This window comes from Metopolophium dirhodum, chromosome 6, assembly GCF_019925205.1.
Source record: "Metopolophium dirhodum isolate CAU chromosome 6, ASM1992520v1, whole genome shotgun sequence".
In the NCBI taxonomy this organism is placed as follows: domain Eukaryota; kingdom Metazoa; phylum Arthropoda; class Insecta; order Hemiptera; family Aphididae; genus Metopolophium; species Metopolophium dirhodum.
In genome coordinates, this window is record NC_083565.1 from 39,127,179 (window position 1) to 39,144,949 (window position 17,771).

Consider the following 17,771-nt stretch of genomic DNA (forward strand, 5'->3'; position numbering starts at 1 on the left):
AACCCTACGCTCCCGGAATTGTGGCTAATGAAATACGTAACGGTTCGACGCTTTTCCGGGTACCTATAGGTTAAGTTAGCTAGCTATACAGGTGCTCCCGCCGAAGTATAAGGCGTAGGAGGTATGCAAACTTTGACGGTCGGGGCGAGTCAGTGGGTATTGTTCGGCGAAGTTTCACAGTACAACTGACTAAGGGTTGCGGTGGGTGTTGTATTATATGGCTGCACCGCAGTGAGCTATGGCGATTCTGCCACATCAGCCGACAAGGAGACGCGTCTCCGGGATATTGGCGATTTTTCCGTGGGGGGGTTCAGAATCGAAAGGTGTCGTCTCAAAATACCAAATTGTTCAGGCCATTTTAGATTATTTTCGGCTCGATATTGTAATGTATTTTTTCGTAATGGATGATTTTTAATGATTCTCACGTCTAATAATATTCACAAAATTGTTCTGCTCAACCACTATGATAGCAATTAGTTTACTTTTGACGTACGTGGAAAAAAAAATTAAAAAATTTCCCATAACAACGAAACAGTTCGTTAGATATTACCTTACAGTTGATAGTATATTTTTAGTGTATGTTTCGATTAAGACTATACCAACCTCAAAATAATAAATAATGTGGCATTAGATTTTAATTTAAATAGATACTGTTTACAAGACCGCGGACTTAATCCGACAATCGAAATCGCTGAGGGACTTAAAGGTTCAACCTGCGAAGGCTCCGGAAAATTTTCTCAGATTATGTAAACTCATAAATAATTAAACATAAAAGTTGTATGGTCTTGATTTTCATAACAACCACCTCCTCACTAAAATGAGTTCTGAGTACGGTCGTACCTACTTAATTTATAATTTACAAATTGCTTATAGAAACATTTGTTTTGTTGATAAAACATGCACAATAATTAATAATTACTGTAGTTATTACTAGCTGATCCCGCGCATTACCCGTAAAAAATTATAACTTTTAATAAAATTGTGATTCCTCACCTCTTTTTGGGTGCAACTTTGACAATTTTATTTGATACATATTTGATAAGCTAATGGTAACCAAATAATAAATACTGATTTCTACTAATTATTTCTCCCATAACCAATAGTAACAATTTATAATCAAACATTTCCACCGTAAATCTCAAAATCCCCGTTTGAGCACCTCGCCGGGTTGGACCTAGGAGGGTGAAAGTACTTTACGACCTATTCTCATAACTACCAAATATACAAAAAAAAATTTCATTAAAATCGGTCGAGCCTTTTCGGAAGAGTGCGACTACAAACACCGTGATAAGAGATTTTATATATTAAAAAATAATATTATTATTATTATACGATGGTTGATACAATGAATACGAGATAGTGCTTTTTGGTTACCACTATTTTATTTTATCATGTAGATAAAACTTTTTGGTTTTAACACTATAGTTAAGAACGGAAAGGTGCTATTTAGATCGATATCAATAAGGTAGGTAACAATAATGTGTACATTTGATCGATTTAGCACCTTTTTAGCTCTAGATAACTCTTTAAATGATAAACCGGCAGAGTTGGATGCGAGCTTGGATTATGGCGCATCAATAATTAACCCTGTCTGCATCGAAAAGCGGATTTTCAAAAAAAAAATGATTTTGCGCCTTTTGCAGGTTCTGAGCGTAATATTGTCACTACACGACAACGTCGTATCGTGTCGCGTCATAATCAACAGTAAAAAAAAAATAATAAATTTTAAACAGACTACTCTAAAATAATATGAATTTATCTCGTAGTAGTGTGCGCGTAGCTTATATGTAATTTGTAATATCGATCGGGCCCGCGGTGTACTCTGTATAATATATTGTTTGGAAGTTAAATAAAAATGGACGTACATTGATCACGTGCACCCCTCCGCGGCTCGCGTTATTCTGCCAGCACGATTATTATCGGTTCAAAATAAATATATGCACGATTAATGTCGATGTCAAATAGCGACTCGTGTGTTAATCCACATATTATGAAATTATAAATCACGCGTTTCTCGGGGCAAACGCCGCGATGCGCCATAAATATATTATTATGTTTACTCATTAATTGTTTCACACGGTCATAAAAAGTATTGATGTTAAAAACAAAAACGTATTTCGAAATTATTCAAACAGAACCACCGCACGCGGTTATTAAATTGATAATATAATATTTTGAAGAAAAATGCGACTACCTAGTATATGGATTAATATTGAAATTCAAAATATTTATAATTAAAGGACTTAATAAAGCTGTGTCGCACTATTATACTCGACGTGCATTGATTTTTTTTTCAGCACACTATAAATAATTATTTTGTAATTAGATAAATTTCGGATGAAAACGTTGGAGGTATATGTAAACTTTGAGCAATGTAAATACTAAGTTTTTTATTCAAAATGTATGCCAATACGCGTTCAGTTTTGAAATTTAAAAACTTAAAATGAAAAATCCCACAAAATATGACGAAAAGAAAATAATTAAATATTTTGATCAAACAAATATTTGTTCGCAAGTCAAAATAATTCTTAAAATAATTGATTTATTGACTACCGGATTTCAACATATCTCTATATTTATTTTGTATTAAAGTTGTCGTGAAACTGACAAACACGCCGTTTGACCAAACAACAATATATATATTTTAATGATCGATAAGTAAACCAGATTGAAGATATAAAATAAAAAATTATTCTATAACTAATTATTTGTTAAGTGTAAGAATTGAATAGGAAATATAGTTCGTAAAATATGCACGTGGGAAAATCGGCATGTGCTGGTAACAGTGACCACTGTGGTTCAATATTGAGTAAAGCTAAACTAACAATTATTATACCTGAGCCAATAGAAGGGAAGGAAATTGGTATACCTACCTAAAATATTTAATAAATAACTACTTATACGGACTATACAGTAGAATAATTAAATGAGTTCGATATTGTCAACAATAATATGAATATTGATAATTATTAGTAATATATACCTGGAATATGGTTTCTGTGGTAAAAAAAAATGTCAATGGAGAAATTCAGAAACTCAGAAAACACAATAATGAGACAACCTCGTTAAAAGTAGGTACCTTTACCTATCTTTGTTGCATGATTATTAATATGTTATCATATTATCGAAATTTGAACGATATAACGATGATCATGTAAAATGTTTTATACAGTTGCGACGCACAACAGTTGAAGGGTGCAATAAACAATTAAGTCCATTTTCTCAAATTTTTCAGGAGACAATAAAAATTTCCTAAAAATTAGTTAATTTAAAAAATCTAACCAAACACTAAAATCGTGGTGTCATGAATAAAATAATTTCGTTTGGTGTTCGTTCTAAATTTATGATGATAATGTATGAAGACTAAAAAAATTGTTGATAAATACATTTTCAATTACAGGGTTGTCGTCCAACCGTGTGGAACTTATTTCTTAAAATGTTTGTGTTTTTGAATAACGCGGACTTATCTGGCAATTCCACCGGCGACTATACGGTCCTTAACCGCGGCCAACTATTTACTGATAATTCTATTGATTTTCGTCGAGCGAAAGATAACGAAACGAAACTGTATATATGTATAATATTTGGAGTGCTTAGAACTGACGAAGAGTTGTGTGTCTGAAGTCCTGCCATCCAACTCTGAACAAGTTTTTATTTTTTATTGAGCACAATCACGACAGAACAATTTGATTGCTACGCTACACAACACTATGATATGGCGCGACCTTTGCAGCGTTCCTCTATCGTTTGACAGTACTTATAGTTAATTGTAATCCGTAGAACGGTCATAATGTTAACGTCGCGCACATTATACATGAATAACAATAACGTATTAATATTAAATGTCGGTATATAGTGCACGCCGGTTTTAGAGTGAACAATTTATATAAAAAAAACACGTGATATTCCACAACGTTTGAAAAGCGAAAAAAATAAAAAATAATATCTGAAATGATATACGTGTGTGTGTGTAAAAAATAAAATAAAAAACACCTCGCTCCGGGAACAAAAACACCAGTAAACAACACCACGCAACGGCACAGCAGAGTAGCAGCAGCACCGCCGCCAAGTTGGATTTCTCCGAACTCTGCGCTGTATCACCTGGTGTTTAATACACGTGACGGCGGCGTCGTGTTTTTTCAATGGGCATAATAATATTTCATTGGGAAATAGGTTTTTGCACGACCCTGCACCACCCTGCAGCACCCACCACCCACTTCGTAGTCGGCGACGACGACGACGACTAGATTCTATATATTTCGCGCGTATATACCGCAGGTACCTACGCGGAGATGAGCTGCACGCGGAGAGGGAGAGGGGAGAGGGCGTTGGCCGCGGCCGTTCTTTTTTTCGCCGAGGAAATCGAAATGCTCTCCGCCGTCAGATTATCGGCTCGGCGCGATGGCGGCGGCGGTGGGGCTAAAGGGTATATACCCCGGGTTAGATTGGCCATTACAAGGGTGTGCTGCTCGACCAACCCTGAAATGTCCGAGAGCGGAGTGTGGAGTGCAGTATACAGGGCGCCGCGACGGTGAATTATTCAATGCACGGGTTGTGTTTACAGTAGAAAGCGCCTGTTTCCAATTAACGGCCTCTCGAGTGGCAGCAGCGCGGAGGAATGTAAATAGAATTTTATTTGTCTCGAAATAACGACGACGACTACGATGCGCAGCAGCAGCAGCAGCAGCAGCTGAGGTCCACCACTTGACTGTGAAAACTTTTCAATTTTTAGGGCGAACGGCGTGTGTGCGTGCTACACGAGAAAATCGTACGCGTCGTCGTCGTCTTCCGCCCCGCAAGACGATGCCGACGACTTTAAGCACACGAGGGGTGAAGAAACACGGTAGGTATATATATATGGGGACGACGAGGCTTATTGTTGTTAGTCGTGTCGTTTTACTTTCGTAATTAACTCGTGTGCTTTTCACCGCCACTATACTTGGTATTGTGAGAGAGTATACGTATATATTATACACGCGTCGTGTATATCACCGCCGTGAATAATAAATATAATTTCCCAACGGCGGCGGTGGCGGCGTCGGTGGAGGCACCGCGACCGGGAAGGGTTGCGGGCGAGGGCGGTGGAATGGAAGGCTTAAAATTTAAACACCAACGGATAGACAGCGGCGGCGGCGGCGGTGGCGGCGGTCGTGGCTATACCGTGTATAGTACCGAAGGAAAAAAGAAAACTTTTCCTCGTCGTCCATAAAAGTGAAAAATTAACGTTAATGCCTAAACAGAAACGACGCGCTCTTATATATAATCGACTCTTTGCCGTAACCTTGACTAGTTCCAAACACGCAAACGTTTTTTTTTTTTTTTACCGGTCCGTATTCCGTCACAGGGAGAGGAATGTTTGTATTTAAACACAATATCATGACTGCCGCAACAGTGCAGCTCAGTAAAGAACCACATGGTTTGAATCGGTTTTCAATGTCACACATAATAATATACATAATCAAGACCGCTATGACGGAAATGGCGTATCGGTTGACGACGAATTATCAGTAAAAAAAATCAGACGATTTACGCGTATGATATTTTATAATATTGAAGTTGTAGTCGATTTTTGACTGTTTTCGTTGATTTTATTATTTATATTTTTGTTAGTGTACATTATAACGCATTGTGTTAACGTCAATTCCACTGATAACTTCGATAGTTTTAAACTTTATACAATCCTCAAGGGACATGCTATAATGTTTTCCAACAAGCCGTTTTATTTTATTTTTTATAAACTTTAACTATTCTCAGAACCTAAGTATAACTATCGGAAAAAGATAAGATAAAAATACATCAAAATGTTTCTTAGTAATTATATTGTATAATAATATAATATAACAATATTATTCGGCGGTTGAAAAAATGTTAGGGTAATCAACGATAATATTCAAAGAAAAATATTGAAAGCAAAATTGTGATTTATAAAAATATATTTTTCAGAATCTACAACAAAACTGCAAAACATTTTATTTTATTATTGATGAGATTTTCGAACTTAGAGAGATGTAACAAGACAGCAACTACATATTTGTTGTAAAAGGTTTACAACCAATTTAATGTAAGTATTTACTATTTGTATCATAAATAATAGAATGCATAAATGTTTCGAATTTCAATAAAATATTTAGTTTAAGTCGTTACATTATAGGTAATGTCAGTATATATGTATTCAAAGAAACTCTTCTTAGTATTTTAATATTTATTAGTTTTCATATTGTTTACTTATTATTAAATGTACATATTAAAGTTAAAAGTATTTTAAAATGGAAATATTATCATCAACTGGGTATTCGATTTTTAAATCTAAGTTGTGCTAAAAATGTACATTATTTAAACTTTAAAGAACTGCACGTTAACACGATATATAATTATTATATTTTGAGTTTCATATTATTATTGAATTAAATATAATAGTATTATGGTCGCACCATTATTACCAACGCAGTACCTACTGATTGTTAGAGTTGAAATAAAACGCATAAATACTTAATAAATGAAAGTTCGCCTATAGTCAGATCACGGTTGTATGAAGTCATAATTGCGATTATAATATTATAAAAACAAACATTAGTTTTAAATCTAAATATCAAATCTCTATGGAGAAATATTGCTAGTCGCAAAACAAATATTTAATTCGTGTGTAATTAAATGTAAAATTGATTTTCTACCTAGGTATATGTATATACAATAATATGATGATTGAACATTTATATTATATTTATACAGGGACATTTGTGTAAACTTCCTAGCAACTGCAATGATAATACCATCCACGTTTCGTTTTGTACGACGATTTGTTTGTAAAGGACGTCAAGTGAAAACATTGTTAACACAAATTTCAGTTCACGTAGGTATATATCATTTCCTGTTTATAGCTTATAAATTCTACGGAAATACTGGATATGGGACGAGAAACTAAGCGCTGCAAGCTTAATGATTTATCTCTCCGTGACATCTAGGGAACACAGAAATATTTAAATGCAATTGTTCCAAACAAACCAAAAAAAAAAAACCATGCATTTTCCAATTTCAGAAAAATAAAAAAAAAATGTTATAATAAATAATATGCTTTATGATTAAATACGGTTTTCATTTATTTTTAAACATACTTAGCAGGCCAGCGAGATCGATCCTCCGGTCGAGGGTCACCATAGGGTTTTTATTGTTGTTGTACGTATACACGCACACATGAGTTCTCCTATTGTTGGACATCAGTAAAAAAAAAGGAAAAAAAGATTTAATGGCGTAATATCCAATATAATAATGGTTTTTTTTTTTAGGGTGGGTATGTTAAAAGTTTTTCGGTCCTACATAAATTTCAATCGTAACCATTGTGACTATGTTTTTTACGATCGAAGATTTAACGGGATCTTGTACTAAGAATTGTAAAATCAATTGAAAACACATTGTATTAAACACTCAGAGGAAAATTTCAAACTTTTGATAATCTGATTTTAGACATTTAAGCATTTATTTTTAGTAAGCGTAAACGGTGTAGTTTATGTTACATATGTTTATGTACACAAATTGATTAAAATCGATAAGAATCTGAAGAGTTAAAACATAATTATAATACAAAAATAATCAAACGACTAAGCAAGTTTATAAATTGTTTTCAATCATATTATATTATATACATAAATACTGGTACCCAGTAAAACTAAAAATCAATACTTAAAACAATAATATTTATACATTTTTTTCGAATAAATTTTAGATTCAGACGAGTCAGTGAATGTTACATAGTACCTACGCACATAAAAGTAAAATTACTAAAAAAATGAGTTGCAAAACTATTTGATACAAAATTACTTCCGATTCGTCACCATTTGAATAAAATAATACGAAAATGTTTCAGTGGTATCTATTGTCACAATATATATTTTGGAAACTGTTAAGTCATATTTTCCTATCCAGGTATAAATATACTATTGCCGTTTTGGCAGTCACATTACTTCCCGTTATCCTGGACAAATATTTCTGATTTAGTTTATTCAACGATTTTCGAATAACGACACTAAATGCTCGACGACAAATTTATTGCCTGCTTGAGATGCGTATAAGCAATTTCATTAATACCACAGGATTTATGTCCGGATTAATAACATTGTCTTGAACGCGAGTGAAGTGAGTTAATTCGATTTATTCTCAAGTCATCCTTCGTTGCGCAATAACGATGAATGGAATCCATCAACGTGCTTATTCCGTTACAATACGAAGTAACCAGAATATGTTAGGTAGAATGGGTAATACTATAATGTTTCATAACTATACTTTAGGTACCTACACCAATAAAATTGTACAACAATAAACAAGTTTGAATAGGCATAATATTATAGTAATATTTTATATAATATTCCACTCAATACAATTAATTTGTTTCAATATAGAAATACGTGGAAAAAATATTAAAATTTTTATCAAATAATAAACAATTAATTTGTATAAAGTAGATGCAAAATTAAATTAAAATATTAATAATTAAAAAAAAAAACAGCGTTGGATTTTCACTACCTACCTGTATACGTATAACTAATAAAATAATCACTGTAGCTAATTTAAAAACAACACTCATTGAATGGATAGAAAATTAATTTTTAAAATCGTCAGTCTTCTTGCCCGTAGAGTTAATGCAAATTGAAAAAAAAAACCTTTATAATTACTTATTTATAAAACCAATAATTTCCTCGCTCTGCCGCTCAGAACCTAAACGGTTAATCACAGTAAAAATGGAAAAAATTAAGCCGGCTGTAAAAAATATTAGCCAAAGGGTTTTAAAAAAAAAATCTTTATTTACAAAAGTTCTCGGGCATTTTTTTTTCTACTATGAATAGTGCTACAAGAGGTAGGTATATATATATACCTCGATGGAGCAGAACAAGAATACAGGGTGTATATAGGGATTAATCCAACAAGAATTAATGCTATATCCGGAAAAGGGTTAAGCAAACAAGGTCAGATATATGTATATAATATCATATTTTATTATGCTCCATCCTCGCAACAAAAAAAACTAACGTTACAACCGTGGCCAACGTTTTAATTCTTAGAGTAAAAAACGCATGCCAGAAAAGCTCTCTCGTGTAATGCATAATATTGTTGGCGGGTCTGTGTGAGATATTCACACAGTTTTAGCGCCCATTGCAATTATTTAGGTCTAGTCGTGCCTATATAATACGTCTGCGAGTAATACAGTTTTATAATAAATAATAATATATTTAATTGTTCCTCTTATGGAATGCGTGGGGACCGCGAAGATCTGTTAGAATTCCTCGGAATACAATCACGAAAACTATGCTAATAGAAAATATACAGTTGCTGAGAAACAACCGCTGAAGACAGCCGGAGTAATTTCTATTTCAAATTCTAATATTGTTTCGATGTGGAATATTAAATATAATTATCTTTCTAAAAGAAAATCAGTTAAAAACTAACAACTAAATCTCCCCCCCCCCCAAAAAAAAAAAAAATAAGTACAATTATTTCTTAAAACATAATATGTTGTGTTGATTAAATTAATCATTACGATGATATTTTAAAACTATAATTAAAATCTGTTGTCACTAATACAATTTAATAACTATAATATATTGATTAAACTATTGTCGATTGTAAATCTGAGTCCTTATAGTCTAGTAAAGCGCATTATTAAAATATTTATGAACCAATTTTACCTTTTGTGCGACGAAAACTTCATAAAGAGCACAAACTCCGGCTATTGTGATCCCTTGTTCTTTGCACAGCATAGCTACGCACAAGCAAACCACAGAAAGTGTTAGAGGCTTCCATCCTGAAAAGCAATAATTGTATCATCGAGTTTTAATAACACAAAGTAATTACGTTTTATTATATTTATAATTTGTTCACGTTTGAAATAAAAAAATCACAAGACCATAATTTATTTACCGGAATATTTTTTCCTTTTGGTTGCTTCTGTATACAACAGATACGCAGATAAGTAAAACACTGACGACAGTGTTTCTGCTCGTCCCACCACGCCAGTCACCTATAAGACATATTAAGTAAAACCAAATATTAAAATTATTAAGTAGGTAGTGAGTGAGTTTATAGGAGTTTATTAGGTACAACATCATATTATTCGTATAACACCTATTCGATTATTGCGCAAAATAAAAGCGATTTTCAGAAAATTTTATTCAAATATAGGATTTGAACTTAAAAAGTTAAAAATGACAAGCCAGTTGACTATTATTTCGTTGTTGAATTCATATTTCTGGATATTTTATAAAACATTTTCTTACTGAAGCTACTCTTTTAACAATGTTTATCCTGCCTAATTCTATACTGTCCTTTATATTGTTCACTGCATCGTCCGGTCGTTTGCTAATGACCCAGCCGTGCATGTTAAATGACAATTAGTTAGAATCATCCTTTCTCATCTCATAATCAGAAGAACAAAGCGAAATTATAATCTTCCGAAATTTAATAACATGTCTGTAATTGTTATGCTAAACTACTCGCTGACCTATATAATAGGGATGGTTTTTATAATATAATGATTTTACAATGCACAGTACAAACACAAAATTATTGTTTAGAATTGTTTTAATTCGAAAATGTAAAATTTTTTTTACATACTTTAAGTGTTAAAGTTGATGTATAGTAGTCGGAAATATTTAAGTTTAATTATAAACGGGATATGAATATAAATAAAAGCGTATGACATTCTTTTTCCACCGGTCTCTAAAAGAACTTTTGTGTAAACGAGACTAGAAAAACATAATTTTTAATATTTTATAAGCTTATTGATATTTTAAAGTTTTTATACTTATTCATATTTTTGTTTTCAAACTGTAAAAAAGTTTGTACATCGTTACATGGATTTTTTAATGTTATTAACATAATAAAATAAACAACCATACGTTAAGTGACATGTTAGGGATATGAAATTTAAAATAGTAGTTAACGTTTGGAATAAGTGGTTTCGACTTTTGAGTGCCTACTAAAATAGTATAGCGTTGCATTTTTTTATAGACTATGAATAGGTTTAAAAAACAATAAACACGATTTTGACTATAAGTACATTAATCCAAATAATTTATTTTTATACTTTATATTTTATTAAAATAGTTAATAATACACTGCATGCATGTACTTAAATCATTATTCTTATTTTAAATCAAAATTATTTATTATTGTATCGTACACTAATAAAATAAGTATATTTACTAATTTTCTAAAATATTACCTATACTTCAATAATATTTCAACTCGATTAAAACGATTAAAACACTGGTATAATATTAAAAAAAAAAAAAAATCGGTAATAATTATATGGTAATACTGCTTGATTGTTGTGTAAATGTCAAAATACTATCGTTTTACGAATGGGAAGTTGCAATGGGTATTACGGAATCAGATTTAATTGACCCACTCGCCTGGGGACGTATCACTGCCAGATATTAATTTAGGATTACCCCGTTGTAATAATGCACATTGGAATAAAATGTATATTCTTCTCTCTCTCTCGCTCTCTCTCTCTCTGTCATTTACCGATTGTACATTTTACGGACATATAATTAAAACTGATATCGCTTAGGAATATAGAGATATATGCGATATCTGTATACGAAAATCGGTAGGCCAAACCACACCTATTGTCAGATGTCCGCGTGATGATTTATAGCATGTGTGTTTTACCCAAATCAAATGCATGCCAATATATAGTCTTCGAAAACGGGCACAAATGAATTTGCAAATGGTTTGTCGAGTCTTTGGTTTTCCCTTTGTTACGTCAATCATAATAGTATATATATTAGAAAATTCTTGTGAAATTCAAAAATATCGATTGATGTCAGTATTTTTCATTTCCCGAGTATGTACATAAAGATAAGTGACATGCGGCGTTAGCGAAACACCCAAAACTACTTAAGCAATTGTAAATTTGATTTGTTTATGTACCTACGAAAAAAATACACATAATAAAGATAGGTACTTATCGTGAATTATGTACATCTAAGTTTTATATAATGGTGGTTGGTAGAAAAAAAAATGAACAAATCATTTTCGTAAAGCGACAACGAAGTTTCATTTTTAAATATTCAAATAACAGCAGAGCTTGGCGCAGCTGAAGACTTATAAAAAAACCTCTATTTTCTGTGTTTGTTTAATTATACTCTAAACGGGTCGCAGGATATTTTCCGTATGTCCTTGAAAAGATTCCCTGTGGACTTCTGAACAAACGACATTTCACTCGGCATTTATATATTATTCATTAGTCATTCGACGCTTGGGTTGTATTTGTAGAGCACTCGTTTTTCGCAACTAACAACTCAATTACACCTGTGGGGGTCAAACCAATTAATCTCTTCATCGAGAAGGGTAAAATTCATCTTTTATCTCTATACTCGGCTGTTAATTATTTATTTTTTCGCCCACTCAAATACACTTATATCGTGTTTTCCACATCTTCATTTTGTCGAGAATACGGATTTGTTAAGTTACCGATTACAGAACTCCGTAGTTTTGAAACTATGTTTCAGTAAAACAGAGTAGGGACGAAAGTTGTGTACAAAACTTTTTCTCACATTGCAGAATGATAGCGTGTAACTGCAAAACTTTAAGACAGCAAAAAAATTAATTACTGTCCATCAATAGTTTGATATTAAACTTTAAATTACAGCACAGTCGTCTAAAGTTATATAATAATATACTAACTGGTCTTAAAATATGTCGCTTTCATGCTGAGACGTCAAGCGATATGTAACTGTCAACAACATTTGTTTTAATTTACTTTATATGAATTCAATAGAATATTGTGTGTATATGAATACGCATACACCCACGACTAACGGAAAGTTAAAATAATTCCAAACAATTTTACACATTCGACCGATTTTTTGAGAAATGATCAGATATATTGTGTTTGTTACACCCGTTAATTTAAAAGAAAATTTTTAGTTACTTACTGTGGCATTAAACACGAGTTTAAATACAATTCCATACACATCAGTTATTCTATAATTCATACGCTTATATTGGCATTTAAAAAACATTAATAATTTTGTATAATATTATTTTATCAGATTTTCGTTTTTTCTATTTAACGAGTAAATCGCATGACCCGAGGAGGTAACGAGACCTGCGGTATAGACGAAGGAAGGTTTGTCAATGATATTGCTAATGGCAGTGGTGCGGGCCAATGGAAATTAATTTTACAAAGTTAAATACGCGTTTTATTCTGACAAAGCTCGTTTTAAGTAAATACAATGTCCGAGCAGACGGGGAGGGGGGGGGGTTCGTTTACACAAATGTACGAAAGTTGAGTCCGAACATAATGCGTATAATCTATTCGAAAATATCTGTTGTACTACGGACGAAGCGCAAATTCGGCGGTCGATAACGATACACGGCGCGTTTAAAACAAAAACCAGACGTTCCAGGGGTGTTGGGGAATTTTACGAGCACGCAAATAAATCAGTTTTGAAACGTCGATGTTTATATTTAGCGAACGACCGTTATATTGGATTCATCCATCACCGAATGTCAATACGAAATGGCTGACGAAACGCGCGAAGAACAGTCGTGCCGGTCGAACCGCTGCAATATCGCAAATATATAATATACTCTATACCTAGATATATTATATCGAACGGCGGTAAATTGACGCCCGGTATCTGCGGTCCGAGCACGTACGCGATACAGCCGATGGACATTCGGTATATTATGGCCCGCAGTCGTGTTGTAGGTATACGCGGTAACACACGAAATCTACAGACTTACGAGATCTTCGCCGAACGATATATAATAATATAATATAGCAAATGAGGGACGGGATAGGTATTATGGGTCGCCCGATCAATATCGTTGTTGGTTTCTCGACTCTGTTATATACAGAGTGTCGCATAAAGTGCGCAGCTTTTAAATCTGTCTCCACTTTTTTAAAATTTTGTTGGCGGCCCTGTTCTTATCATTTCTAGTATCTACTTTTAGGTACTCCGACTTAATTAGTAGTTGTTGATAAGATATAAGAACAGGACTGCCAACAATATATGTATTAAAAAAAAATGGTGGCAGATTTAAAAGTTGTGCACTTTATGGGACACCATATATTATATGTATATATTGTATATTATATATATGAGGAGCTATATGGGGCGTTATTATGCGAGAGGCTAATAAAAATAATATTAAAACACTACTCCCTCGTGGCTTTCTTTCTTTTTCTTTTTTCCTTTTTTTTTAACCTGCAAGACCCTCGACACGCAACTAGTGAGGGCGCAAGCCTATTAATGCGCTCAAATCGCTCGCAGCGTCTCCGCCCGACGGACGGCGTACGTCGTATGCAAATCAACTCCCCCTAGACGGATGTTTGTACCATTCCGTGACATTTTATATTACATACACGGCAGTGTGTTGTGTAAACTGAAACGACGGAATTCACTAAAATATATAAGTGTTTGCAATCATCGATAAATTATATTGATATACCTATATGATAGTGTGATATAACTATTGACAGTGCAATAGTTTTTCACTTTTGTTTGAATATCAAAAAGTAGGTTTAGAAAAATACACTTTGTTCAAAATCAAACAACGTGTATCCGTAACGTATCCGTAAAATCTACAAAAGTGTAATAATGAAATAAACAAAAAATAACTATGCGTTTTTTTGGTTTTTTGATCTTTTAAACTTCGACCACAGAATAGCTGTTTGTTAGCTAAATAATTAAAATTCAGATTCCTATTCTACTTATAATATTTTGTCGATTTTTTTTAATGATTTGTATGGTTGTTTAGGCACCTGTGATCTCCATAGTTGTTAATTAATGCATTTTTAATTAAACATTATGCGTAATAAATTTAAAACAAGATATTATGTGTTTTAGATTGATAGATATGAATACTATAGTCAGTGAATTTGATTTTAGTACCTACCTATAGTTTAAGTATTATTATTTTAAACTATTAATTTTTATTCAAACCATAAGTTATTATACTTATTGAAAAAAATACAGTAAGATAATTTTATTGAGAAATTATATTAAGTAGGTACCTATTGTAATAACATATCAAAAAAATAAAACATTTTAAAATCAAATTCATGCGAGGACCGGGTTGTATCATGCGTATATTGTACATTAAATTTAATTAGATAACGTTTTAAATTGCAATATATTTTTTTTTATGTATATACTATATACATGTCATGAAGACGTATATAGTTTATGAAAATGTCATGGTAGTCAAAGATTAAATTTCCCTTCGGGTTTTATTCATTATAAAAATATTTACAGTGTTAATACCCCAAAATAAACACGCGATTTTATATAGCTTATAATAAATATAAATAACTGAATAATACTTACGGCCTCTGTGTGTATGGGGTGAATAGCAAAAAGCATGGCAGCCATAAAACTAGTGAACTCGGACGCCATTATGGTATGACAGACTCTGTAAAATAAATAACAAAAAAAAAAACGTACATGAATACATTGTTAAAGTATATTTACTGAACATGAAATATTTTTTAATGGGGAAAAAATGAGACGTCGTTGGACGGCGGTGGTGAAATAATATAATATAATAAAAAACATATTAGACTTAATGAGACTATATATAATATAATATTATATATATGTATATATATATATCAAATAATTATATTATACATTTCCATCTACGATAAGACGTAATAATAACAATATCATAATATGAAAATACGATAAATGGATATAATGTGGATACCCAACTTTTACCGTAAGTACCTATATAATAATATCCCCTAAGAAATGTATCGTGAGGTCCCACTGCAGAAGTGTTGAAGTATCTAAGAATAAATCCTCGTCCGCAGTATAATTTAATTGTTTAAAAGGTATACGAAATAAGAAAATATGGTCGAAGTTTAGTTTTAAAAAGAATTATGACCGTTCGTCAACTTTGTTTGTTTGCGCGTAAGCAAGAATACCCCGGGAGCGCATTCTTGATAAAAAAAAAGCCAATACCGGACGGAAAAAAATCTCGAACGAAAAATAAATAAAACATAATATTGTAACAATGTATACCTATAGGCGAGGTGTGACTTGTTGTTTTATTTATAAGGCTGATAGAGTTTGGACGTACTAACGTTAAATCAAACTCACGAAAAATAAAACGAAAGTTAACAAAACGTGACATTGAAAAATACAAAATTGGTGCATAAAAAGAATAACAATATATTTAAATAAAAACTAATGAACGATTGAAATAATCGATAATCAATTTTAAATCATAATAATTTGTTAGATTTAACAAACACAATATATTATTACTACTAACTGACAGATTTTTCAAAAATATTTCTGTTGCTATTGTATTGTTTGTCGTAAAAACAATTACATTAATGTGTTTTTTTTTTCGAAAATGTTGAGAACTAAAGAACGATTATAGACACAGATTACAATTCTATTACAAAGCATGCGTATAATACTGTTAAATTATGAGAAGCTGAGCCAAGAGTATATTGGTTTTTCCACAAGTTTTACAATGATATCAAATCGGTTGGGGGTGACAAAATAAATTCGAGTTGTAGAAAAAATTGTGTGTATTTATTAAAATGCAGGGGCGAAGATATTCCTTCGAGTTATCGAGGTTTTACTGTAGTTTGTCCAAATCAAAGAAACTATGGACAACGCATTCCACTCCGGCCTGCCCTCAATGTTCGACGAGTATATAACTGAGAGGGAAAGAACATCAAGTACAGTGAATCGTGGACGAAATACTACACTTTTTTTTTTCCATTTTCTTTAAGTAATATCAGTAATAAGTAACCACAATTTATCGAGTTATCAATAAAACATATTAACGATCAACGATATTTTATTGTAACACAATTTTCGCTGTAAAAACACTGTATTTTACTACTTTTTCATTTCTCGCTCACTCTATAACGTAGCCGAATTCTCTCTCCCTCTCTCTCTCTCTCTCTCTCTCAAAGCGCTGTTCATAGTTTAAAGGCATATGGCTCAAAAGCGTATGCAACTGATAGTAATATTATTCGTTTAGCCTAAAGGAGCAATTTTATATATATCAAAATATATTATTGGCAGAAAATTATAATATGTTATGCAAAACAACGATAAATTAAATAAATAACATATCAATATCATCTAAGACGATCGACTTATTTAGGGACTCGGTCAAAAATTGAAATTCTCGAAATTAGCATGGGGGCAGCGTTCTGCGCATAGACCCATTGCAGCTAGATATGCAAATCGTAGGAAATAGAGTGGGAGGAGACATTAAAATGCTAATGGTCTCTGGACGAGTATGCTGCAGGAACCCGTAAATTTATGCTGGACAGAAATTGTGTTTAATTGATATGTAAATTATGAACGAAAAATATTCAGTTGAAAAAGTAGGTTTTAAAATATACGTCTGAAACTATTTGTTACAAATTTGCGTCAAGTATACCTACCTATTGGCTAACGGTTTCAATTATTTTCTTTGAATACAAAGTAGGTACCTATAAACAAACTATACCTTCATGTGTAATTTACCTTTGTTTAAAGATCCTTATTTTGATATCGTTAAAATACAATTTATTATAATTTATGCGATTGTGTAACAGAAGAACCCTAAAAAAACTAATTTTCTACCTATCTGCTATGCAGAGCATGATGTAACATGCGTTTAGTGCGTACAATATATATATAGTCGGTGTGTCGTCGAAACGAAGAACACTGCAGCCCTCTCAGAGGGCATAAAATATAATCGTGATTAATAATAGTAGTTCGTTCCATATTATTTGAAAAGAGTTTTTCCATATC

At 32.3% G+C, this 17,771-nt stretch overlaps 1 protein-coding gene across 1 annotated transcript in view; it reads right to left on the reverse strand.

Moving 5' to 3' along the window:
- Positions 1 to 17,771, reverse strand: part of LOC132947011 (protein O-mannosyl-transferase Tmtc3-like) — a 59,500-nt gene that overhangs the window by 26,744 nt on the left and 14,985 nt on the right. Inside the window, 3 exon segments of the mRNA XM_061017176.1 lie at positions 9,678 to 9,793; positions 9,910 to 10,009; positions 15,333 to 15,417. Of these exon segments, the coding sequence (XP_060873159.1) occupies positions 9,678 to 9,793; positions 9,910 to 10,009; positions 15,333 to 15,417 (301 nt within the window).